The sequence below is a fragment of the Opisthorchis viverrini genome, assembly GCF_000715545.1.
Source record: "Opisthorchis viverrini unplaced genomic scaffold opera_v5_67, whole genome shotgun sequence".
NCBI lineage: Eukaryota > Metazoa > Platyhelminthes > Trematoda > Opisthorchiida > Opisthorchiidae > Opisthorchis > Opisthorchis viverrini.
Genome location: NW_008751722.1, coordinates 1613074 through 1640097, shown reverse-complemented (window position 1 = coordinate 1640097; position 27024 = coordinate 1613074). Strand labels below are relative to the sequence as shown.

Below are 27024 nucleotides of genomic sequence, written 5' to 3'. Positions count from 1 at the left end.
CTGTAAATACGTTTAGAATCACATAGACCGATCAAGTGGGGAAAAATATCTGGGGTAAATTAATTGCCCAGTCCGAAAATAGTTGAACCTTGTCTGGAATAAAAGATAAAAACTTACAGAAAAAGGAGAGATTACGAAAAATTTTACAACGTCCATCAGCTTCGAGGCGACTATTTTCGATAAATCTGCACCGTTCTTTAGTTCAGTTGTCGGTTACAACCTACCTACCAGCGGCAAAGTAACTCCGGCTGTAATATCAGGAAAAGGCGTGCAGGGATAGTAACCTGCTGCTGCGCTAAATATTGAAGCCCTATGGATTGGTGTTACTTTATTCTGAATGGATACTGGCTCTAAGCCAGAACCGACGTTGGGTTTGAGGTAAAATGCATTAGGCAGAACAATTCACCAGCGACTGGATGACTGACTAAAAACAAGTGGAATCAGGTTAATTTATTAGTGACTGCAACTGAAGCAGGACACCAAGTCCGCGATATTCCTGAAGGATGTGCTTACCAGTCACCTATAAACATCTAATTCAGAAAATACCAAAGTGGTCGCGTACGTTCGTAGCGATAAAATGTAGTAAACACATACTATGTGCTCGAATACATACATAACGGGGGTCTAGCACAGATCCGAAAACGTGTGGCGTGATGTAGCAATTCAGTGATGGCATTTTAAAACATACCAGCACGGAACATATCCTCTTTTACACCCCGGATGTGGCGGTCCCGTCGACGTCGACGTTTCGCAACGACATTTTGTCCGCGCTCTGTGCCACTCGCCGTTGGATCTCGCGAATCTGCGGATTCTACTTGAAGAGGGAAAACTAATTTTAACGGCTCAAACAACTGAAACCCTGAGTCTTGAGAATGTCTGTCGAGATCACTGCTGTGGTCGTACCAACCCTTGCTGTTTATACTTCTGGGGCGAGGTAGTCGAGCTCGGCCCAAGCCAGTTTCGTAAGCTATTCGACGACGAAGCTCTTCGGCAAGCAGAAGGCTGTGAATTCGATAGAGAACACTGGGAAGACAAACGGCTTTGCGCCACACTGTAATGTCAAGGAAAAAGAAAATGGGTGGCGTAGTTGTAAGTTTGAGCGACGTTAGCATCTGTTGAAGCTCCAGAAACGTCCAGACTTACCTAACAACGCATTTGATATGGATGGTTTCGAAAGATAAGTATGTCTTGGTCCAATTGGCAAAAGTTTTAACCTCCACCACAGAAAGAACAATGTGGAAGTCAGAGATATAAGCCAGAAGAAGGATTGGAAACATAAAGCATACGAGTTCGTCGATAGCGATTAAAAATGCACGGTATACTAGCCCCTGGAATCTAGTGAAATATTCGTCCACTGAAGTTCTTTAAATACATCTATGCTAGCTGGTGCTATATTGCCCCAGACTGATGTTTATCTTCGTTTCCAGAAAAAGAATACGGGTTCGAACCCAGGAAATATCAGAAAAGTTAAATGACGAACGGTGAGTGGAAGGGGAGAATTCGGATATGTCCCAATGAGACACCAGCTGCACATAGTGCGGATGAAGAGGCGAACTTTGCATCCAGATCGCTTGTCTGAACAGGCATCGGTGGTGAGACTAAAAAATACGAACTTGATTACCGGGCGAGTGTTCCACTGGATGAACCACCGAGAAGGCCGGTCCACGACACACAGAAGCATTTGGACTCCACAATGCTTCTCCTAAATAACCAAAAGCTCTTAAACCGGTACTACTAGAGTGGCCATTTGCGAGACCGTAGCTAACCTCACTCAGTCAGTCAAAAAGGGATCGGTTCGAATTGTTTGCGCAGTATGGAGCTGCACGTTTTTCACATACCATCAACAGAATTCACACTTGATTTGTTCAGGGTGCTGAATTCGTCAGGTTCAGAAAAAGCGCATAAATGGCATTGTAACCTTTTCAACTAAAATGGATAGTTCATGCGAATGTTGAACCGCTGAAGGATTAATTCATTTGGTTAGGCTCCAATGGAATTGCTTTTTTACGCCCCACAAATGTAGTGGCCAAAATAGGCCACTAGCCACGAGCCATCTTTGACCCAGGCGACGGATGACATGACATGAAGTCATTGTGGTTGAGGAACTGATGGTTGAACACGGGCTGGGGCGCTACTAGGACGTCCAAACCGATGAAGGAGGACGATTAGATCCCTAAGCGAAACTTTTGACTCAAATGTCCCATCACAAGGCAACAGTGATCGGTGCAAGATTACCACAGTCCGAGTATTAAGGAGTAAGTCGCCAGAAATGTTCTCACAATCTTGGAAGACCAGTGGACTGCGTCCACCAGACCTCTTTCTGTTGGTCAACCTGATATGGTTATGCGAGTGACATAAGGATAACTCACAAATGCAATTCAGTGAATTACGGAGGTGCACAAACAATTACGTGACGGACTTGACAATAAATTAAATTTATATCATTAACGTCAAACTATGGTGCAATGTAATGAATGTTCATCCCATAACCATTTTAAGCTATATATACATTGAGGATATTGGGAGTCATTGCAACAACACGGCACCAAGATATATGGAGGTTGTAGGTAGTATAGGAGTAATTTCGAAGAAGCGGATTAAACCTAGTCCCACTGAAGAGGTACCTGTTGATAAAGGACCAGATTTGTCAGCGGCTAACTGAGGGGTCACAAAAAATCCGCTTAAACACTTCTCAAATTACTCAGGGGGGAGAAGTCAACATAAACCTAATTGAATTATAAACCTGAGGTACTCAAATGAAGATGATTTTATTTCAAAATAAGGTAACTCTAACCTGAAGCGGGAAACGGGTGGATGAAGCAGAGCTCTGGGATGAGAATTTGTTTGTAGGTTAGGTTATCACGCCGATCTCGTTTCCGGCCTTCTTTGGAACAAGGCAAGCAGTGTCCGCGAATGTTCATGTACCGCGGTACTAGCAGATTGAGTCGCAGCACGGTGAAATCGACATCTAGAAGAGGCTGTTCCATTGAAGTAATGGTTGCTTCATATTTGTTGGTGTAGTAGGCCGCGAAGTTTGGATAAGAAGAGGAAGGAAACGGGGAAAGTGGACTCAGATCGTGGCTATAAAATAGTTGAAAGAAAAAGTGAATCGGTCAGCCATGTTTGAATTTATTACCACCGTCAAGAGAATGATTAATCGTGCCGGAAAACTGATCAGATCATCCAGAGGGGGGATCACAGCTCTAAAAGATTTGAACCAAGAAAAGCAATATCGCGTGTGTATTCAATACCAGCAAAAGTTTCAGGGGCATTTCGATACCGAATGTTTCAGGGGTAGATAGAGGAGTTTTAAGCAACACGTCAATAACAAGTATGAAGAGGAATGAATGGTGACGGTGGACAGCCTTCACTTACACCACTATACGTGGCGAACTAAGAAGGCTTGCTGCATGCCGGTATGTGGCCAGATCAATTGACATACAGTGCCCTTCTAAAGAATGAAAATTTAGAAGGGGTACTTTCGATCGCCATATTTTCTGACGATCAACAAGAAACATAAAGTAAAGGCAGGTTTACGTCATACCGAATAACAGGATCTCACAGTTCGGGAACAATGCTGATGGAAATTCTGGAAATAGGTCTGACTGATGAGCACCAAGACACTGGCAATGGATTATGCAGTTTCCATCGGTTTTATGAGCAGCACTGTAAAGAGAGTGATCTATTTCGAATGGTCACCTGGTTGCACGTTCAATCTAGAGGGTAAACGCTGATCCCATGGCAATGGGACTACGGCAAGTGAGCTTTCACTGACCTTTACAGAATAGGGCGTTTTTCTTCTAGAGTCGAGCAACTAACGTAACTGGCAACAAGGTCGGGTCATCCACAGATTCGAGACGTACAAAAAATTTAAACGTGCTTTTTCGGTCTTAGGGAGGATTTTCTTCTATGGTAGTCATAAATTAGAGAGTAAGGCTGCAAATATACCTAATCTGAGCTAGAAATGGGTGAGCAAAATTATATGCTGCCATTGTTCAAAGTCCATCCTAATCTGTACGAGTGCATTTCAGCTCTAAGCGAGCTGATCCGATATGGATAGTCTTCCTTCAAACGTTGAAATACAAATGCGGTGGAAAACATTATGAAAATGAACTATAGTAAGTTACAGGGGGTTCCCTGGCTTGCCATCTATGCAAGCTCTGTTCACAGGTGTTCATTAGGATACAGTTGCCAGCGTCGAAGGTGTCTCCAGAGAGAAATAGCGTTTAGATCAGGGGTCACTAAAAGATTTTACTGCCAGATAAATATTTAGGGGCAAATACTCGAAGTAGTGAGACGACCATCGAGTACAACATAAGCGCCATTGCCGAGTAACTGAAAATCCTCTGGCCGTATTGATGAATCACAACAAAAGCAAGGTACTCGATCAGCATATTCTTAAAAAAACCGACGCACCGTATCTCCGCCACATAATAGTGCTGTGGTTGATCCAGGTTTCTGTAGCCAGGCATCACCACAGCATTAACGTAGTCCTCATCACGGAAATCAAACACGCCCGGCTGATTAAAAAGCAGGTTTACAGTTGACGTGTTACCCAGCTGGCGTGCACGCAAAGAAGACCGAGTTCGTCCGGACGGTCTACTCATCCCGCCACGTGGAGAGATCGATTTACCGGTTTGACTGACGGGGGTTGTAGAGATCGCAGTTTTGGACAAATCACGCCGAGGTAGTATACGGCAAACGCCCTCAGGATTGTACGAGGATAAGACCAGAGAAATGAAATCCCAGTCGATGTTGAAAGTGTCTGAAAAAGCGAACATACTTGTGCACTAACGAGGAGGTAGGCGAACGTTAGGGTTAAGATGCAGACAACAATACGCGGTGACCTCATCGGAAGCCCCATGCAAAATACTTCCGCAAACATGGATAAAGAAATAGCAACCCTGTTGCACCCTTTGAATGAATGATAAATACTTCTTCATCATCATGCACTGCTTTCATAAAAATTCCGAGGGGTCACAACACGACACTCACTCTGAGTGCATCTGCAACGACCACTTGGGAGGATAGGACGAATTGCAATACCGAATCTCTCCTGAAAATTGCCAGCCTCAACAGCAGTGGAACACCAGTGTTAAATACCGATGTACCACAAAAACTTTACTGTACGCCACTGGGAAACAAAATTTCATTAGTTTCGACGACGATGGTCGGAATCTTTCATGTGATTGAATGGTCAACGAAGTAAACATACCAGCAATTAGGAAAATGGTACAGAAAGAGATTTATCATATGCTACACATCGCGCTACATTGAGTAGACTCACTCGATTATACTCAGCAGTTTAGTTACACTTACCAATGCGGATAGGAACCACTATGACTTGTGTGTAGGCTCGAGCCACATTGAATTCGATGACAGCATCTCTCTCTAACCTCAAGACAGCCTGAAAAGGGGTGAAATACGTTCAATGTGTGAAAATTCGAAATTTGATCTTACTAACAGAAAACACAAAGTGAATTGGTGATTGTACTGCTCAGATCCAAGAAAAATGGATCTATACAAAATAAAAGGGTATCTCAAAAGGTATCTCAACAAATGTGTTGATAGGACTAGGCATATTCAGCTTACCTGAAATACGATACGATGGAACTTGAATGATTGTCCCAACTGCTCTTCCGTTAGCGGCTGACCGAGTCTTGGAAACAAAGGCTGCGCATCAGAAGTGACGCTGGACTCTAATGGAGACCACAGTTCGAGTAATCTAACTGTTTCCTCGCCTGACCGACTGAAAATGGGAAAACTAGGAATCTGAATGAGGGAGGCAAGGTTGAAGAATGAAGTTGAAATGCGTGAAAAAATCAGCACAGAAGATTGCAAACGGAATTTTCCCCGCTTATAGAAGAGACGAGCACTGAGAGCAGGGATTATTCAGGTCGCTTTTCAAGTGGCAACTCATACAATTAATCTCAAAGCAGCGTCAAATCCATGGTGTCCTGTTGTTGGTAAAAACTACGGAGTTTCGCATTGCTCAATGTTCCACAGATGACCTCGTGGAGAACAGAATTGTAGAAATCCGACGAAATCACTAAATCATCAACCAATTCATCCCATCTTTTCTACTTCACTCGCACTGAAGTTTATGCGCATATTCTCAGATTGTTCTGGTGTGTCTCTCAATAAGCCCCCGATGAGGAACCGGACGCATACTGATTAATCTTTAAATGTCCCGGCATGTATCTAATGGTGTCCCTACGTGGAGTTAAGAGGTTCCATCGGGTGCAGGGGCTACTGATTACAACCCAGAAAGCTAAACAATTATCGGGACGTAATAAAATGGATGTCTATTGAGCGCAACAGATACAAATGGCGTGTTTAACCAAGAAGTTTCGGAGATTATCGACGTTGGAAATTGTAGCACTGAGTGTTGAGTATTGAAAAAAGGAAACAAAGTTAAACACACTTACATGATGTAATGGTTTCTTTGTCAATAAACCGAAACCAAGAGGTTCATCTTCGGGTCGGAAACATGGCCGACCACGAACATTATGGTACTCTGGCAAGGCACTGGCCAACCGCATGTCGATGAAGTAGAGATAATTAGGTGACGGGTCCCCCGCTTGTGGAAGGCAGTTGCGCATCTGATCTGCAAACTGTCAACAAAAGTGTTGAAAAGGTCAAGTTACGATCAGATGAAATTTAAAAGAGCTGTTGAATGCTAACAAAAATTTCGAGCCACACAGAACTTGTTGTAGTGTTGTGAAATTTGGGGAAAAGTGTTGAAAATTTCATCGAACATGATTTACGTCCCCTTGAAAATGACTCCTCTGGAGCGTAAACGTAAACAGTGTAGTTCTCACCTTTCTGAAATAGTACTGGCGGCGACGACCAGCTACCTCTAAAGCAGCCGATGGCTCATCCGGTTCAGTGTTACAGGTAGCCAAGAGATCATTCATTTCCATCTCGGCTTCGGAATTGGCTATGGATGGCATCGAAGTGAAAGACGCAGTCAATTTTACGCTATTCCAACTTGTTGAATTGTCCCGGTTAGATCCGCTGACCGACGATTCCTTGCTAGAAGGCTCCCAGCGGGAATCTAGTTCACCTGCGGCGTGAAGAGCCCGCACGGCATTTAGCGCCGCTGAAAGCTTGGCAAGTTTTTTGCAAGCCATCGGTTCTCCCTAGGGTATGAGGTAAAGGAAGTAAAGAAAGATCACTGAGAGGAGGAACATCTTGAACATTATTGGGTGGTGGATTCGCTTCGGGGGTAATGTATGAGGTACACGAAAAGTAAAAAATTGGACAAAACGTGAGTGCCTTCAAAATATTCTATTCCATTTTATCCCCCCGTATGGATAACAGATGTCCGTAATTCCAAAGGGGGTTTTCAGTCATTTCATTAGAACGAACTGGCTGATCTACTCAGTGTCCTGAGTAGCGTCTTTAAAAGTCACTCAGGCTTTGTGTCTTCTTGTTCCAACTCGTTCTCTAAAGGGATTCATTGAAGCCTCCATTTATGTCTAACTTCATCTCCATACATCGTAATAGGAAATCGGTAACGGCCAATGACTAAAGACTACGATATATTGCACGGTAAACGAGAAATTATCCTTAAAGTACCTAGCGTTCGGGAATCGGTTTCTATTTTAGGTCGACTCAAATGGGGCATACTAGATTAGGGAGATCAAGACCCCCAGTAAGTATTAGGACGTGCAGAATCAACATCCGTTTTTAACTCACTGCTATCCATTTGAGGCCCACACGACCGAAAAATCTGCGGACAAAGGGCTACGACATAGCAATGCGAAGCACAAGCCGGCCGAGACAAAGAGGGTGATGTGAGATCATCAAACCTTCTTGGTTGAGGTTCTCTCACGTGGTTAAAAGTCATACAGGATATGGCACGTTAACTTATGGCAGGTAAGCAGCAGTCAGCACCGCCTAAGATAAGTCAGTCTTCGGGTGAAGCTTGAAGAGGTTGACGCAGTGAAGCTTCGGCGCCCGTTTGACAGAATGAGGCTCTGACAAAAAGCAGAAATTTCCAATAACATATTGGAACCGAAAGGCTGAGCTCACTTTCCAGATCCTGAAAAAGTGACTGACAACCCCCCCCCCATGTAACCCCCCCCAAAGATAGCAATATAGCTGATCCGCGCGGAATTATTCACGTTACCATGTAGGTACCAACAAATAATGCTGACCATCCACGTCAAACGGATAGTTAGTGACTAGTTAAGAACACCAACTACCTCAGTGTAAGCGTGGACTGGAGTGCACACGTGAAGGATGAGTACAGTATTAACTTGGAAACTTGGAAAATACATTGAGCAAAAGGGCGTGAAAACAGGGAGGAAGGTAAACATCACTCTGCGAATAAAAAGCAGTGCTTACAGCTATCTCCATTTTTACTGAGGTATTGATTGGTAACCTCAAAAGGCACTGAAAAAGACCACGTCTCCTGACAGCCTCCACCTCTCCTCGAGCACCACACGATGCTCCCGGACCCTGAACGGGCGGTTTCCATGTTTGTGGCTGAGGTATGCTCTTCAGGCGCCACCTTGGCGTTAAATTGGTGATGTAATCACTTGGTAGTCGAGCGCAATATTGATTGATTACATTGATAGCTTTGGATAGAAGAAGCTAAAGTAAAACGGAAAGACAGAGATGACTGAAACAACGTGCCAGCCAAGTAAGAATGATGTAGTATGGTGCTTACTGAAGGCTTACTGAAGCCTAGTCACAATTGCCGCAACCAACCTTTTATCGAACGANCCTAGTCACCATTGCCGCAACCAACCTTTTATCGAACGAGGTGAGGTAATTTCAGCGTATATCGACCTTGGGGAAAAGGTTCGGGTGCAAGGAACCTCCATCCAAGCAAAACAGTGAGGAAGGAGACTGTCTCCACACTTGAGGTGCGAAAACAGCATCCTCTCCACAAGAACACCCCACCTGATGAACACATAACGTTAATTTCCTTTGCTAGCTAAATACTCTAGTAAATATGCCCAAAACAGCCAGAAACAATTTTAAACCTGACCTTGGCACCATTTCGTTCAGTGAGGGAAGCAGAACACACCAAAGTAGCAAGGTTTGGGATTAGAGATCATCTGTTCAATTTGGGTCACGATATTAGCGATATAACTGGAAATGTGTAGATATGAGATGCTTCTCTGTTTATTGTCAAAAGGATGGAACTGACACAAAACATAACTCATAAACTGAATCAGGAATAATCGTAAGGCACTACTCATGAAGTTGCTGAAAATTCTTCGAAAACCCATAAGCGGTTTCGCCGTTCTTGGGGGCTCATCAGATAGGCGTGGTCCCCGAGTTTCCAACAACCTTATGTTTTACTTGAATACAGAAATACCTCGACAGACGAAGCGAAGGTTGATCTAAGCAAGTCTCCAACCTTCAATATTTGCTAAACAAATATTTAGAATACCTTGCGTAACGAAATCCTCAGATTGTTGTCGAATGTGTCAAGCGGACGAGTGTGACAGAACAGTCTAATCTGTAATCAGTGCACTGGAAATCGAGAAAATCAAGCACACAAGCAGACAAGAATGAAGGCTTACCTTTGGTCCGTTGGGCCCGCGTGGCATTATTGGCGGGATAAGTTGATCGGCCACAAAGGGATCTACATCGTGTTCATCAGCAAACAGGTCATAGCTACGACAATTTCGAACAAGAAGCTGTTCTAACTTCTGGAATCTGGAGATCAACAAAATAAGTAAGGTAAATTATGCTGCACTGTGATTCAAGTAACAGTCACACGTTTTCGCAAACTTACCGCGCAAGTATACCAGTAGACCCTCCTCCCTTCTGTTCGGTGTGCGATAAGTCCCCATCAAAATCATCGGGTGAGACCGAATCTGTTTCTCCAAGGTTGCCAGACTGGTCAGATTCCACCAAATAAACTACTTGGGCCCCGTGATCCACCAGGCGAGACCGTGCCTTGCTGGACAGATATTCCGCCAAACTGCGTGGTGGTTGAAGTGCAACTACGAGATTACACCTGGGAAGTTCAGCTCCACCAGCTGCCGCAGAAACAGCAGGTTGTGTTGCGATCAACAGATTAATAGAGCCACGGCGAAACTTAGAAATTGTCTCTTCCTGTGTGGCTGGCAACGTAGATTGTTCACAGCCATGAGGAGCTACAAATAAGGAGGAAAATTAGTTCATTAAATCTCGCTATGAAAAGAAAATCGATGTACTTAGGAAACGTTTGTAGTTCGATGTAGAAAGCGTGAATCACCTGTGTGGAACTAACCTGCAACAGATTCGTCTCCTGTTTTTAAGGCGGTCTGGTGGGCGGCGCTGTGTGAATTCTGTTCTGAGTCAGATGTGGACGTAGGTCGAGAAAAGAGATGACCAGGTTTGACAAAAAAGAGGTCCACATCCCAAACACACAACTCGTCAATTAACCGAGAAAGTGCGTAAGCAGTGAACTGGCATCCGACCAGGACAAGTCCACATAGACGCGGAGGATTGGTAGGTGGCTTCCCATTCTCTTCTGGATCCAAAACGGCACGGTACACTAGCTGTGATGGATCCGCATCCGGTCGGAGTCTACCATCCACAAGGGCAGAGGTCGGCACGAAGTTCAAGTCACGCGTTTTTGGGAGTACTGAAGAACTACTTCTACCTGTAAAATTGGTGGTGGAGTGCATGTACGTTTAGTCATAAAACTGACATGGACAATGGACCCTTACTTATATACTAGCACACGTCGGGCATCCATTTTGGTCTGATTCTTACGACAGGAAATATTGATAAAAATTTGAAGAGAGTGTGGAAAATTACAACGAGGTTCGGGGAGTTCTGTCTGTAAAATCTTAAGCCTCCTTTGGCACCACCTCCTCCGAGGTAGCGCACATGCGTTAGTTGTGAGCACCGATGCTGTACTATAGATGATGATGATGATAATGCACGTAGATTTACGAAGGCACCAAAGAAATATCTACACCATACATTTCAAAACTAACGGATTCCAAACCTATCTAAAATAACTGATTTATTCGAAACACCAGTAACATTATCAACCCGTGGATGCACTCAAATGAAATATCATTGGTTTCGTAAATTACGCCTCTAAGTGCACAGCTTGCAGCGTTTCAAGGCTGGGTGCCGTTTTGGCGCATTCCTCAGTCAGACTGTTCTCAACAATTTGGATCGAGATATTATTGGATAACCAAGATTGAATGACCAAGATCGCATACACCGGATCTTACATTACGCACACACACCTATAAAATGGACAAATTCGAGATATCAAACAGTTAGTGCTATGCACCATAAGGTGGCACGATTTAAAACGGGGTCGCGACTCACTTTTCGATTTGGGCTTGGAACCACGTGCACGGAAAGATTTGCGGGATGCAGACGATTTTCTTGAGCTGCGATTGAGGGTGCAAGATAGAACAAAACCACAGCGGCTCAACTAAGCAGTAGCAGCGGGAAACCACGCCATACATGCAGTAGTCAAGGACAATAAAGTAAGCTCTGATAAGGGAAAAAGTAGCCTCATTCGTGTTCTCTTGATACGAGGCAGTGGCGCAACCTATGCCTCGCATAGCTGATTCACCTCCCAACAATTCGCACCTAACTAGACGATGTGGGAGATCGGAAACTGCTACCTCCCGAACTTTCCAAACGGTTCACTTCAGGTCATCGGTTGAATAAAAGGGTACCGCGGTACGTTAGTTCAGGTTGCAGTGGCTTCGTTCAGTGACGGAAGGACAGTTGTGCAGTTGTGGCAATGAGCTAAAATCGTCTGTGATACCGAGTTGCTTCACTCTGCCCAAAGAGGATGAATTGGTAAAAGTTAAGATTGAAGGCAATAGCTCTAGTTCAGACTGCGTGGTTAGGCCGTGAATGTTGGTGTCACCAAATGATGGTATGTCTCGTCCCGGGACGCCCATCCGGGAAGATGATGTTGCCAAAACGACTGGGTTTACCGGTTATGGACTTCAAGGTTCATTGCTAAGATATGGACTGACCATTCTTAAGCCCTTTCCCCTGCACTGTTGGTAAAAGACTTTTGGGACGGAAATCTTTATGACATCAAAATTCGCCCATAAAACTCACCTCGAATTCATCCTACTGTCGGTATCTTCTCCATCTGAGACGCTACTCATTGTATCGGCCGAACTGTCCGAAGATCCTGAAGGATCTCCTGAAAGTAAATTCACTCTAACCAACGCGGTAGATCCAGATTCGCTTGCGGAACCCTGAAGACTTCGACGACGTCGTCGAGCTCTGCGGCTCCCACTAGCCAAATTAAATGAACTAGGTAATTCAGCCACCTCGATGCGAAAATTCATGTTCGGCTTGTAGGCTTTCAGCTGTTCCACGAGTGTGAGAATCTTAGGTGAAATCATTGTCTTGAACGTCTCCAGAGTAAGACACCTTAGAAATGGAAGACAATATGTGTGCGGGTAAGACAATGGGGTTCACACACAACGAATTGTCGCATGGTATGTCTTCATAAAATTGCTATAAAGAAAAAAGAAAACTGACACAGTTCGGAGAGAGTAAGTTGGACGATGCATTACTAGGTAAGGATACATAGCTCCAGTAATGTAGGGAAGTGGAGAATACTCATTAAAATGCAATTGAGGTGCCTATTAAACCACTCACTAAATCGAAAAAATCTGGTTCACTATGAATGCGAAGGTCCCAACAAATCAAAACGTGAATGCTGAACAACTAGAGGAAAAAAAGAGATTCTGATGCAGTTGGGTGGCAGTAGACAAACAGGGTTATTTAACTATACTTCATATTACAGCACCCCAGCCCTTCCTTCGCTATCGGTTTATAATCATCGTTGCACCCGCCAACTTGCTTCTACCAAGCGAAATAAACAAAACGAACGAGTTGGAGATTTCCCCCTGGTATTGGATAGAACACACAGTGAATAACTACTGCATTAAAAAAGCGGAGCTTTGATGGTGAGTTCTGGTATCACGAAAGCGACTACAGCAGCCAACGTTGTTTACGAGGTACGAACCTATAAGGCGACGCCTTTCGGTCATGAATGCCTTTATCACATTACCTGACAACATTAGTGGAGGTTATCCACCAGGTTCTGGTGATCCTGTAACATTCACTAAAGGATGGAAGCCGTTTCCGACATGACAGCCTATCACAGGAGAGCTGGTTGCCCTCTCCTATGAGGTCCAAGTTTTCAACTTCCACCGCTATTCCCTATCTTTATAGCGGGACCGTTCATCGCTGAAAACGCTGACGGGGATGACAGACATGTTTAGAGATAAACCATTATAGAGGATACAGTTCCTCTATCCGAGGGTTGGCATTAGATTAGAAGCCACGCGACGGGAGGGAGGGTATTGCCCCAAGGCAAAACCAACATGCACGATTCATACGTTTCCACGGATAGTGATCAGAAGAGATTGTTCGCGTTCCTGCCCTTGTCTCATACTGGTGGATTGTCGCACATTAAGGAAGTACCCTCTTATCACGAAAACAATTAGATGGGCTTGCAGAATCCACATCATTTCTTGAGACTTGTTCTTCTGTGGCTGTAACGAGACTTGAAATTTCGAGAATATCTCTGATTATATTCTTCCACATATCCGCAAAACTTCACTTCATTTGATAGAGTACCCTGGAGGTGACGAGGAATTTAATATCGTTATATCTGAAGATGACTAGTGGTGCGTTCAGACAAAGGTGATCGCAGGACATTGGCGTACATCGGACGCAATCACGAGTAAAGGCACGCAGGTACGTTAAAAAGCTTAGTTTTATACAATTTTATCATATTTCGAGCACGTCTTCAAAACTCACAAGTTTTGAGGAAAATGGTTGAAAGACACTGACGTTTTGTCCAGCGTTCACCGACCCTCACCCATACTCTCTATCCACCGTTCAACTGGTCCTTTACAATCAATCCATCCGCCAGCCCCCTAAGCAACGTTCCGTGTCTAAACTTTGGTCCGGTATAATGAATCAAAATAACCTGTTATTAAACTCGCCATTTTACACCTTTCGAAGCCGCTACTTTCTGTGAAATTGGGTGACAGGCATTTCTTGCTGAAACTTTCTGTCAATGTGTCTTGTCTTTGAAACATATCAAACGAGACTCCACTAAGGTCGTGCATATCAGGCCACCTTTGACAAGCTCAGGTGTTTCACATTTCACCCTTCGGATATCTGGTGATCCTGATGCAATGACTCCCGGTATCACCCTCAGCCGGAGTGTGTTGCACTGTTATCTGGTCAGTGCGATAGACGGGGTCTATTTGTCAGGTCGGCTAAAGCTCGGCAGACTGCAATTCTGAAGTTGAGAAACATGCGCGCGAAAATCAAGTTGCCTTACTTCCTGCAGGAGGGCTCATAGACCAAATCTTTGTCCTAGTAACAACGACACAAATTTCAACAACCAACAGCGATCGATATCCTTGTCTTGAGAAGTGGTTTTGACTCTGGCAAACGTGAGTTCCTATGACACGGCCGCATGGCACCCCTCATTAATTATTGACCCTCCTCAAAGTATGTCTCCCGTGGACACGATAAGCTTTATGGTAAGGTCTCACCCGAGTTCACTATACCCATTGAAGGTTCTCCGTCCTTTTTTCTTTTCATCTTTGTGACCGATCATAGAAGACTAACTCTCAATCTCCGACACCTGAGGAGTTGAAATACTTCCGGAGTGTTCGCTTGAGCATCTACCAATCTGACGGTATCGAAATGCAGCCAGTATTGAATAACTTGGATAACCCTGTCTCATGGTTCTGTTGCGAAGATACCGGATCTTACAGTGGTGGTACGGTTTGCCTAACCAATTAAAGTGCGCTGGTGGATTGCCACGCAAAATCCACACACGTCACATCAGGTTGGTCAATGGATATAGGTCTGTGGAAAAGTCTCCGACCTTTAAGTCTGATGATGCGAGCAAGCGTGGCAATGCGTTCCCTAAAAATTGAGCTATCCTAGCCAACTATCAGTGTCTTGTGGTCAGACTTTGAGCCGTATGTTTCGATTGAGGATCCTGATCGTCCTCCTATCTGGGTTTCAGCATTACCTTAGGCCACATACAATTACGAAATACACTAATAACACCACAATCACGTCACATCGACGGTCACCTGGTGACACTAAACGCGCCAGATTATTCGCTGCGGATACGCTAAAACATGTGATTGCCGACGACTTCCTGTCCCGCCTGAGTCAATCGGACCAGCTGCACTAACCGTTACCTGCATAGGAACCTTGCGACAAAACACATGAATGGTTAGGGACACTGGAGCACATAGCTAGGTCGCACACTCAGTAGCACTCACGCATAAAGCTACTGACATTCAGTGGACAGCTTTGTCTGCTGATTTCCCACCAATGAAAAGCCCGTTGTACCCCCCCCCCCCAGATTCGCTCGTCAACGATTGCACCTAATGCAATTAGTGAGTAACTATCCATTGCTATTTTCCAGATCATAAAATTGCAAATATTTTTGCATAGCGTTATGACTAACGAACAATTTTGAACGACTGAACTCGAATAGGTACTATCTTTCGCACTTTTGACTAATAACACCCATTAATTGAATCAGAACGCGATATGCTGACATTTTTGTCGCAAGCTATAGACCATTTACGCATACCCAAAACGCTTCGTTGCTCAAGGCTTTCACGATTCATTTCTTCTCCACTCATTCCTCGGGAAGACTGACAACTGATTGAAAAGGATAAAATAAGATTTGAAACTTTAAAACGGTCTACAATGTGACGTTCCTGAAGTAATTTATTAGCTGTTGTAAAATAGCTAGTAAATGTGATATCCAGTCTCCTAAACAGTCCTAAAATAAGCCGTTGAGTGGTTGCTCCGATTACCTTGGAACTACTTGGATTTAAAATTCACAATACCTGTGTCGTCTGGTCAGGTGGTCCAAACGTAAAATGGCCAAACAGCAAGTATTAACGGTTGACTCGTTCACCAATCTCGAGAACTTTCTGACACCATTTCGTCACCATACGAGGTGACATCAGTAGGCAGTGAAGCGGAAATTCGCTGTTAAGCTTTCAACAAGCTTGCTAAGCTCAGGGATAAATTCGGTTTTATGAGTGAACAGCAGTGAAGCACCGAGACCTTGCTACCCCGGACAATGATGACGATCTTAGCTATCAACCCCAGTCTCTGCATCAGTTAAATGTTCAACCTTAACGAAGGCAGAGTGACGGCCAGGCAACGGTGTTAACGGTCCCTGACACCGTCGCCGTATCTGTTCACGGTATGGGAACAGAACTGTGGGAATAGAATGAAATTGATCTAAATGTGAGTGACGTCAGGTATATGGTCACTGAAGTGATGTAAACCGGTAGTCACCGTCAAATTAATTCAAGATGGATGGGTAACAATCATCCCTGATTTAAGTCTTTTTTTAGTTAATTTCTCGTCCCAGGAGACAATTCAGACAAATTATCCGAAAGAAAGAAAAAAAGAAAGCGTTCAGCTGTAGCACCCTTCCGGTGCCTAGCTGCCATGCTACCCGAAGGAAGCACAAGGGCTGGGATACTGCCAGGTTGCCCAAGCCTAGACAGGGGAAGTCGAGTGGCGAAGGTTGGATTCGAACCACGGACCTTCCGGTCAGTAAATTCGCGCTCTAACCACTTGGGCCATCTCGCTCCCGAGAGAAGACATACTGAAGGATGACTCGGGGTGTGGTGTTTCTTTACTGTTTTTTCCCGAGGGGTGGGGCGGCAGGATGGAATTACCATATAGTCTCAACACAATTTGCGTAACCATAGCGTGATATGAAAAATAGGTACATTGATTCGAACGCAAAATAAGGTACCAAAATATGATTATGAGGATAAGTGGCGACTATAGATGCATGCAGATGAGCCATGCACAGATATTTGCTCATACCACATTAAATTTAAGTTCGAATCATTTATCATAATGAGATACTAGTACTACTTAGAAAACTCGGTTACATGGAGATGACTGTAATGGACCCTCTGTTATCGCTTTCTGTTTCAGTTCAAATCGCAGTTGGGTGTACGTTGATCACTATTTTATAGCGTTACTGATTCTGTTGCGGACAAATTTCAACGCAAAAGAAAAGCGATTGAAATAACTAACCGAATGAAATCAACCGAAGAAAAGATATTCGTAAACAGGGTGATGGGACAAGCCGATCAATGGACCTAATATGGCCGAAATACTTTGCCCAATACTTACGTGTCAAACTCGATTTGGAACAGGCGAACAAGCATACATAGTTGCGTGACGGTGAAACGAAGAACGCGAGCAAGTTGGTCTTCCCCGTGCTCCATTGATTGGCTTGAATTCAGTTTGTCCCCTGAAGAGGTACGGGTTCTGACCAGCAATGCACGCCTCCTATCTAGTCCGATCAAATGTTTTACAAAGACTCGAGCGATCTGGCCAGCACACCAGACGCCGAGTTCCAGGAGTACCTCTTCACACTGGAGCACAGCCCGCCGACAATAATCGAGAACACATATCATGCGACCTCGGCTGTCTGGCACTTGTGTATTGCTCAAATAAGGTGACCCGCTCGATGTTGTCACGGTTTGTTCACAAGTATTTCTATCACAAGTGAATTCTAACGTTCCTGGCAGAATGTCAGTGAGAAACTCGCGAGTCTCCGACAGGATGCGTGTGAAGAAATGATGTATTGCACAGTTCCCCGATGACTGAACCGCTGGGCTGAGCAAAACGCGCTCTTTTGGCCTGGCACCAAGAGAGAGCATTGTCAATAGTTCCGAAGCGGTCTCCAAACGACAATTAGTTCGTTTCTCTAATTCCACTATACGAGCTTCAGCCTAGGTAATGAATGAGGTACCGGGTAATGATAACGTATCGTCAAAATTCATGGTTTTATGGACAATAGCACTTTGACTTGAAACAACAGTACTGAAAGGATGTACTAGAGTTAACAAGAGAGGACGACGGAACAAGTGACGGAGTTCACACTCACACCAATCCCATTTGGACAGTTCTGTGATGGCGTAACTATTCTGGTGGGTCCACACCAAAGAAGGAAAGCACTGAACTCGAATTTCGCTCTTGTTAGAGCTCATCAGTAGTTCATATCTTTGGTCTGTTCAAACGAGTGATGAGTGTGAACACTTCAAATCCCGCAACTACCCACAACAAAATCAAAAATTGTCCAGCGGGTTTCAAGCGTCTGACAAGCGGGTCGATTCATCGTCACAACCACGAAGAATACTGGGTCGTCGTTCGGGGAGTCCGGCAAACCAAACATATCGCCAAACAATGAACACATCCGACTGTTCAGACGTGAAAATTCAGATGCGTCCACAATGCGCTGGTAACAGGTCCGTCTAGAAAGTCAAGTAGCCGAAGTTCAAACCCGGACATGGCAAAGTATAAGCAATGCTCATGACCTCTAGTAAGAGCGAAACTCAAGTCCAGTGCTTCTGCTTTTGGCGTGGATTCACCGGAAAAGTTGCGCCAACACAGGCGGTCGACTGTTCCAATGGCGGAGTTTAACAATCTATTTATCAAAAGCGCATCATAGAATATTCACTAGGAAAAACCGGACGGTTATTTGGAAAGGAGGCAACTGAGCGTCAAAATTTGATCAGCATCACTTGGGTTCGAATTCATAACTTTTATAACAGTACCCAAGGCTGTGGTCACACGAATTGATACAACATTCGATATTGTAAGACAAACAGTGTCATTGGCATCATGACTGACGAAACCACCAGTGCCTCATCTATGCACAATTACGTCGTGACAGGGCTGATATGCACCAAATTGAGACATTCAATTTATCTACTCCAGCTAAGATGAGAGTTTGGTATGATTTCGCAACGAAAGCAATGCGGTTGAGTACACGTTCAAGCAATCGGGAAATGAAACCTCATATCCAAGAAGGAAACGACATTCCAACAGGCATTTCATAATACAACCAAAACAACAATACGACAATGCATCCGAAACAAGTGCTTTGCCTTGTGAGACTGAAAACGATATGTTTGAAAAGCGCAGAATGGTAAATGAGCAATATTTTTACAACGTAGCTGATTAATTACGTTTACCCCTAACAATAGATTTTCATTTCTGTAACTGTATGTAATATCAAATAAACGGTAATATTGGAGAAAATTGGTGGAAATCGTTTGGGACCCCGAAAGAAGTCGATACCGCGTAAACAATGAGTGAAATCTACTTCCTAATGTGGTTGTATGTGGCCCATGGTGAGATATTTCTAAGGACTTGTGGGCAAAAGGCTGTGTCAGAAACCAAGATTGCGGGATGCCATGAGTATGCTCGCTTCGAATATAGAGGATTGTAACTTGTGTCTATCGCCTACCATGAGTCGCTGGTCAGTGATGCAGTGACAAGGATTCTCATTCGTGCTACCCAAGAGTATTAGTTGACCGGCACGCACCACAACAGCTCCCCTAGGTAGTTCCAGCGATTCGGTATTCATGCACGAGAAGTGGACGCATTAAAATTAAAAGTTCCCGGGGTCTTGGTACACATGCTACGATTGTGTCAATATTATACGAGAAAATACAACAAACGGAAGTCAGTAGCGATATCGCTCAAATATTTTCCAGTTGGAGTGGTTTAAACCTTCAGCAATAGAGCGTCTGTTATGTGAAGTAAGTTGCAATGACGTACTTGACAACCTCTCATTCCTCATTTGATGTGGTTCATACCTTTGAAAAAAGCATGTACCGGTTGACAAAAATGCAACAACGGGACGTGCAAAGAAAGTCTGCCAGATCAAGATACCTATTAGGTTCGTCCTTCAGAAAAAGTCCGCAAGTAAACAGTTGAACGTAGGAATGCAGGAAAAATCAACATAGAAATGGCTTGTTTGCTCATAAGTCATATACTTCCTATGGATTGTCTCTTTGTTACTCCGAGATGTTTAAAAGGCTTCCTTTTAAAAGTTTGGATGCAATAACTTTGGCAAAGTGTCGCACGTCTTGGAATGTGGTGAAAACGTGGGTGAGCAGAAAAGACGGTGGATCATTAGGATCCTTCAAGTTATTTTAAGAGAACTCAATACACGGTTAATACGAACGAGTCCTGGTCGCCACAGACGAGAAAGAGAAAAATTTGAGTTGAATGGGAGACTGCTTACCTCAGATGGATCCGTAATCTCTCGTGGCAGTAGAGAAGAGGTGAAACAAACGATACGCTGAAACGACCGCAGAGTTTTCTTTTCGGTTTTCAACGTGCAGTCCGATAAACCGTTCTGATCGACTAGCGCGGAGAAATGGTCAAGACCCCGTGGGCCAAACAATTGAAAGTATGGATGCGCTGGATCCAGGACGTGGTGACATTCACTGACAGCCAGTAGGTAAAAATTCTGGTTGGAAAAGACAAAATGTCATTAAACACGTCCACCTTCCTTAAATGGTAGTAAATCAGACCGCGCGGTTAGATCAGAACATTGTTCAGTCTTTCCCAACCGCTCCACAGTGTAGTCACAAACTAGAGACCACACTGTATCAACAGATGAGCTTTAACATGCTATCAATATACTAAGGAGCTTAGTCGGCAGGGTCACACGAAATTTTTTGGAAACACAGCAAAACCAGGGAAGTCTGATGGTGAGAGTCCAAGTCTCAGACAAATTATAAATATCAACTGAGGTTTACAACAAGTATCATTAATTTAATTCAATTTATCAGCTATAAACCGTGTGCCATAGTCATATTGGTTCCAGCTGCTATAGCTTCGATCACCGGAAAACGGGAAAGTGGAATACAAAACCAAGCCTTCGAGGCGAAGGCATCCTCAGTTTGTTCGGAAATCGGGCAGCTACGCGATAGCTTTGATGCACCAGTGCCACTGACTGCGCGATTGGGCTATTTCCGCCAATGTCAATAACCACTGGTGACTTGAGTCCCTGGGTCCCATCCAGGGAGACGGCAGTTGCCCACCCGACTTAGTTTACTGGTTAGTGTTTTCTTACTTCGTTGCCAGGTCATACACTGTCCACCTCTCGGTCGCCTCCAATCAGCACAGGGCTGAGAGATAAGAGCTCTATGAGGCAGATGGTCTTCTGGCATGCATAGTACACGCCCTAACCAGCACAACCCATGAAGCGTAAGTAATTCAGCTTTCGCGGGAGAGTTCCTTCTTCCTAAGACCATCTAGTGTGCCTACTGGTTCCCACCAAACCTGACCAATGCTTCAGAGACACCGATGATCAAACAGTGACATCTTCCGTATGTCCTCTGCGTGTAGGAGTCACGTTTCTGAACCATAAAACAGTATAGATCAAACCACCGCGGTGTAAACTCTTCCCTTGATAGACAAACTCACGTCACGTCGGCGCCATAGAAATCGCAGGTTGGCAAAAGCCGCCCTGGCCTTTCCGATTCGGGAAATAATCTCATTTCCAGCCAGTCCACCGGGACTCATACAACTGCCCAGGTAAGCAAATTTATCTACCACGTCGATTGGCTCACCTGCAAGCATGAGGTGTGGATTCGATCCCAGCCAGTCCTGTAGCAGCTTTTTACACTTTGTAGGCGTGAAGTGCATGCCAAACCGTGCGGAAGAGTTGTTTAATTTATTTAAAATCGTTTGTATTTGGGAAGAATCTGAACCAAGGAGAGCATTACCGTCCGCGTACTCAATGTCTGTGAGGAAACGTCCTGGGAGCATTTCGACTCCCGGGGTTTCAGAGGCAGGCAGAGAAATTTTAAGCAGCATATCAATCACAAAGTTGAAGAGGAAAGGGGAAAGAGGACAACAAGTATCACAGAGGACGGAAATCTGCCCGAAGGAAAGGTAGTGAACAAATACACGCTTTTTGATTTTAAACTGAAACCATGTTACTGTACACCTGGAAAATGAAACAATGACCGTGTAGATGGCTCGAGAAGTCACGAAGCCAGAAAAAAGATAATAGAGAACAGTTTGCGTAAGATGTAACGTCAATCGCAACATCGTCAAACGCGAACGGGTGGTTTAGGACCAAAAAGTCACATGAGCATGCAAAGGACTGTACACATACACCAAGGCTCGCCTATTTTTAGCCATGTGCTTCTAACATCGATGAAGATAAACACCACTATGTTAGCAGATAGCTGGCCTGAGAAAGCCAGCACAGCAGTTCTTTGAAAACCGATAAGCTCCTGGTGAAGTAATTGTTCCAGGGTGACCCATGCTGATGTCCGATTCACTTTCTTTATTTAGTGGTAATTAAAGCACAAAATCGGATACCGAGTAAGACAAAGTGGTTAACGGTTTATTGATGGTTCATGTAGGAGATCCGATTAACTCAGAATCCAAACCAACAACGGCTGGCATTTTCAGCTTCGGTGAACAGGGTGGACTCAATTACGTTCGGAATCTAACGCCGAGAAAAGGTCACTGGCCAATCTTCTCAGGTGAGTTCCCTGCTGCTGTGCACACTGAGGACGATTGTACAAAGAGCCGAATAAAACAAAAGATTTCGAAGATATCACTTTTACAAGATTCCATCAGAACCTCATGAGTACAGAAACGATCCATCTTCCCGGAGTTTGAGTGAAATAAGGAACTAGATATTTAGGAGCTTTCTGACCAACCTCTATTGGAACAGTACCTTTGATCACCCACAGACCAATTTAACCCACAAAACACTAGCGATATGAGGCCAGTTAACGATGGACCACCTCCAAAGTAACCGATAATGTTAGACACTCCAGCAAAAATATGCTGTTCACGAACGTCTAATCACCGAATTTATCTCAGTTCGGAACTAATTAATCATTCCACAATTTATCTCCAAAACAGCCGTCAAATGAGTGCAATGACTTCTAGTCATTCCACCATTTTCGCACCTTCGTTACTTAAACTGACACAGTACTTCGAGTTAAAACAGACAATTAATTATGTCGTTCGACCTTCTAACTGCTTGCCTTTGGACCTGGAAGATATATTAAGTCTTGCTTGGACAGCTTCTGTAAGTAACTACTTCATGACGCACGGAAGCATAGCCGAACTTTCGCCGTACAAAAATAAAGCACAAGAGTCGAAGAGTTTTCAGCAACCTTGTGAGTAGTTTCCTTTATGAAAAGCACAAGAGTGCTCAGTAGGGACAAATTTGGTTTTCAACCCCATTGTCTTTTAATGGCCAAAATTCAGCAATGGGGGTCTTGACAGAAAAGTGGGATTGACAGCAAAATGCTACTGGAGTTATCCGCTCTGCACTGTTCTTCATCTGTTACTTATCGAATCAAAACAAAAGGTGTGGAGACTGGAAGATGAGTCCTAATTGCGGCATCCTAGAAAACCAGTCATTTCATGCCACGAGCTAATTCCATTCGCCTACGGCAGAACTGTCAAAAACCGCCCTCCGGCACCAACCGATTCAGGGAGCGTAAAAAACATGACGACTTACGAAGGGAGGAAAGGCGGTGATTTCCTCAAATGCCTAGATGCTATTGGTGGCTAAAGCTATAACTCCATCCCTATCATGGAGACAGTGAGTGGAATAATATTCATGGAAAGCTCACCTCTAGGAGGAAGACTTGAAACTCGTCAGGTGAGGTATCGGAAAGCACGCAAGGTATCAGCCATGGAGACATGACAGTCACGTGGTGACGCGATAGCTCATTGGTCCAGTCGCAGAAACGCCAGCCGATAAATGGTTGTTTGTGCTGGAAATGAACGACTGAAAGACCTGTATGTCGGGCCAAGCAATGAGCTGTCTCGAGAATATTTTTCTCTTGGGTAATGTAGAGTGCACGCTTGCCCAAGTGGTCGTAACCCATTTCACGGATCAGACTCAAAGTTATGAAACTTTTCGTCAGCTCATTTGAGAGACATATGATGGTGTTCCGTTCGTAGGCGGTATCAAGCAGATCGAGCTAGGTGAAGGAAAGTAGAACTTTACAGACAAGTGGTGCGACACAAAATAGGCTAACGACTACCGTTTCAGGTACGCTGGTCACCGATAAGGAACTAAACGGTCCGTACCTATTCAAACATCGTAGTGGACACCACTAAATCAATAGATAAATATGTCTCTATTGAGAAACGTACTACCTGAATCTGAGATTTTAGCTGAATTAAACCCATCCAAAGATAAGCTAATCTTTAGGAGGGTTCAAGAAGAGATTTCCTTGCTAATTTTTTCTGAGATATATTGACCTAAAAGAGGTCACCTCATGGACCCCATGGGGCTCACAATTCAGCTGAAGAGTCCAGATGTCCCAAAAGGGTATTGAAGTTGCCTTCCTGTTAAAATTCGAGCATTATGCAAACAAAAACTAAGAGCAGCCGGCATAAGTAGCTGCCGAAGTATCAGGATACTATAGACGAGTGTCATAAGGTCGAATAAACCTCGATATGTTTAAAAGAGCGCTAGTTTTGGAGGTTTCTTGATCCCACTTTTTTTGCGTCAAATCCAACAGTTCGTTTGCGGAATAATAGAAACCTGTTCCCGGTTAGGTCGTGGGAACGATAACAAAAGCAGTAGAATACTGATAAGAAATTAACGTGATGGCCTGTTGCGTTCACTTGTCAGATTATTGAACAATGATTTCCATCCCAGATCGATCCGGTAGTTTCAGAAAGCTAATCAGATAATGCATTCAGAATCTAACTGTACTCATGGAAAAGATACCTGATTTTTTATTGGCACATAAGGAAGTAGTGTAAAATCAGCGCCAAATAAAAGCAATAACAGAACTATATAGATATTCTCAGCGTTTTTCATCGGACAGCTAGACTATTCCCATTTCGAGTTCGTGTTCCAACAGCACGCAACTTAAGATAGACTCTCTGTGTTATTCTGATAGTAATAATGACAACAATAATAAATCTTAAAATTTCAAGTAACAGGACGGGCTCTAAACAATGGTGTGTCACATCTCAGAGACCCTCACCAGGAAATAACCAGCGCAGCTGAGTTTGGTGGTAACGGCTTTTGTACCTTGTTGCCAAAACCTTGTTTGACCTTTCCTGGTTGTTCACCCATCGCGTCATTGCGCGAAAAAGGTTCTCCAACGAAGCCGCTCAATTGTCTTACGAAGCACGTGGCGAAATCAGCTCGACCCATGTGGCGTGACCCGTTCATTTATCATGAAAGAGTTATTTCTTCTGAAAACCAATCCACGTACTTCAGCATTACCGATTCCATGCTCCAACCAAACTTGGACAATGTTCCGTAGACACCGTCAAACAGTGCAGGTTTTTCAACGTCCTCATGCACAACAGCCAGGTTTCTCATGCCCGCAACCATTTGACAGGAGGGAGCGCACGGCAGCATTGTAAACTCGACCCTTCATGCCTACGCCACAGGTAATGCAGGTTCACAAAAGCCGCTCTGGGTTTTCCTATTTAGATGAAAATGTCGTCTTTAGTTAGTTAGTCGCGACAGATAAGGCTTCCTACATGCAAATTTGTCTGTTACCTCGATAGCCTAACCTATCCAGCATCAACACTCCACACTTTGCAGGTGTGAAGCACATACCAAATCGTAAGTCTTCTATTCGTGCTTCGGCATACATTAATTTTAAGGATGAGATCTAGACAAACACTCCGGCTTGCCAATTTGACATACAGTACGGATGTTGAAAGTTCGCATGTAGAATCTCGCGGATTTAGCATAGCACTATTTTGTTTATTACTATTGGGCAAGCAACTGACAAGCAAATGGTGCAGCGACGTTTGCTTGTAGAATGGGAAGGGGCTGTGGGAAGGACATCGGCGGACAAAGAACTGTGCGGGCAGATGATACTTCTCGGTGGTTCCACTACAATGAGTGATGAACTGACGGTCACGGTTAACCGTTTAGAGACCGGAGTGTATGGTTTTCAGGTCCAAGCTCTTCAACTACCTCCTCCCATGGAGGAAGCCGGTATCCATGCTTTCGTAAATATGAAGATTGTCATTCGGCGCCTAGCTGCCATGCTAACGGAAGGAGGCACGACGGCTGGGATACTACCATGTTGCCCAAGCCTAGACAAAAGCAGGTGGGATGCTGAGGTTGGGTTCGAACCAAAGATCTGCCAGTCCCAAAGCTGGCTCAAAATGTGGACATGCTGGTCGCCTGCATTCACACTCCCATCGCAGAGGAGACCACAACTTTACCTCCAGGCCGCAGTAGTGTAAGGTCTCGATGCTCTTAGTTTGACGGTCCCATTCAGCTTTCCTGGCATCATTACAATTTTTAGAACGAGGGTCCAGACGGATTAGTCCGTGGGATCATTAGAGCACTGAAGGCTGACCACCATCTTAAGGGTGGTGATTATACGAGATTTTATAGGTTTCACTGTGCAGTACAAATCCCTTTGGGGTGACCAAGTCCTTTCAACTGAAGGCAATTTGACGAACGAACAAATACAATAAAGTCAGCAATAGGACTACAAATTATGATAGTATGTGGTATTCAGCTGATCAAAAATTCAAAATATCTGATTTGCAAAGCAGAAGAATGTTTAGGTGAAGGTTAATGGAACATATACGGTTTACAGAGTACCTATAACACAGCCCCACGAAGCTGATCAGATGTTACTTCGAACAAACGAAAAAAATGCCTGAAGCCCCCCCCCCCAAATTTTGTACAATTTTCAGAGACCTGATAGACTTTTGTGTGAGCACCTACGTCCCTCGAAGGAGGCAAATAGTTCGCTTCCTCATTCTGGCCGCGTACCCCGCAAAATACGACAAGGCTTCATATATTAGAGGTGATTATACACAACGTACCTGGTAAGGATATGGAAGGAAGTGGTTATTCGGCACATTCTCTAGCAATTTCTTCGCAATGCGATGTTTGACATCCCGCCGAAAAATCATTGTGACCAGCTAAAATGCATTCAAAGGCACGTGAATTACGGCGCAACCCCGAAAAATTTTGCCGCGACGACACTTCTGTCTAGTTCGTGTGACGCTCCAGTAGCTGAAATGAGGCAAAATGATAGGTTATAAACATTGACAAACTACTGGTAGTTAGACTAACGGCTACTCAAAAGTGATATGTGTCAGATGTCATCATCACTTACAGAAACTTCAAAAGATAACACTGGCGCTTCACTGCCGTAAAACTATGTCACTTCTCGGTAAACCCATTGTCTCCATATATAT

General features: G+C 44.2%; 2 protein-coding genes across 2 annotated transcripts in view; one reads left to right on the top strand and one right to left on the bottom strand.

Moving 5' to 3' along the window:
* The window catches only part of T265_13440 (hypothetical protein), a gene marked incomplete at both ends in the record, with an annotated part of 70260 nt that overhangs the window by 31465 nt on the left and 11771 nt on the right, over positions 1 to 27024 (bottom strand). The window contains 16 exons of the mRNA XM_009168857.1: positions 689 to 1051; positions 2795 to 3081; positions 4417 to 4765; positions 5320 to 5407; positions 5593 to 5856; positions 6822 to 7142; positions 8353 to 8601; positions 9543 to 9678; positions 9758 to 10121; positions 10238 to 10612; positions 11299 to 11363; positions 12055 to 12375; positions 17170 to 17774; positions 21268 to 21771; positions 23451 to 23804; positions 26647 to 26745. Of these exons, the coding sequence (XP_009167121.1) occupies positions 689 to 1051; positions 2795 to 3081; positions 4417 to 4765; positions 5320 to 5407; positions 5593 to 5856; positions 6822 to 7142; positions 8353 to 8601; positions 9543 to 9678; positions 9758 to 10121; positions 10238 to 10612; positions 11299 to 11363; positions 12055 to 12375; positions 17170 to 17774; positions 21268 to 21771; positions 23451 to 23804; positions 26647 to 26745 (4744 nt within the window). The remainder of the gene's footprint in view (positions 1 to 688; positions 1052 to 2794; positions 3082 to 4416; positions 4766 to 5319; positions 5408 to 5592; positions 5857 to 6821; positions 7143 to 8352; positions 8602 to 9542; positions 9679 to 9757; positions 10122 to 10237; positions 10613 to 11298; positions 11364 to 12054; positions 12376 to 17169; positions 17775 to 21267; positions 21772 to 23450; positions 23805 to 26646; positions 26746 to 27024) is intronic.
* Positions 25594 to 27024, top strand: part of T265_04174 (hypothetical protein) — a gene marked incomplete at both ends in the record, with an annotated part of 10320 nt that continues 8889 nt past the window's right edge. Inside the window, one exon of the mRNA XM_009168844.1 lies at positions 25594 to 26048. Coding sequence (XP_009167108.1) covers positions 25594 to 26048 — 455 coding nt within the window. The remainder of the gene's footprint in view (positions 26049 to 27024) is intronic.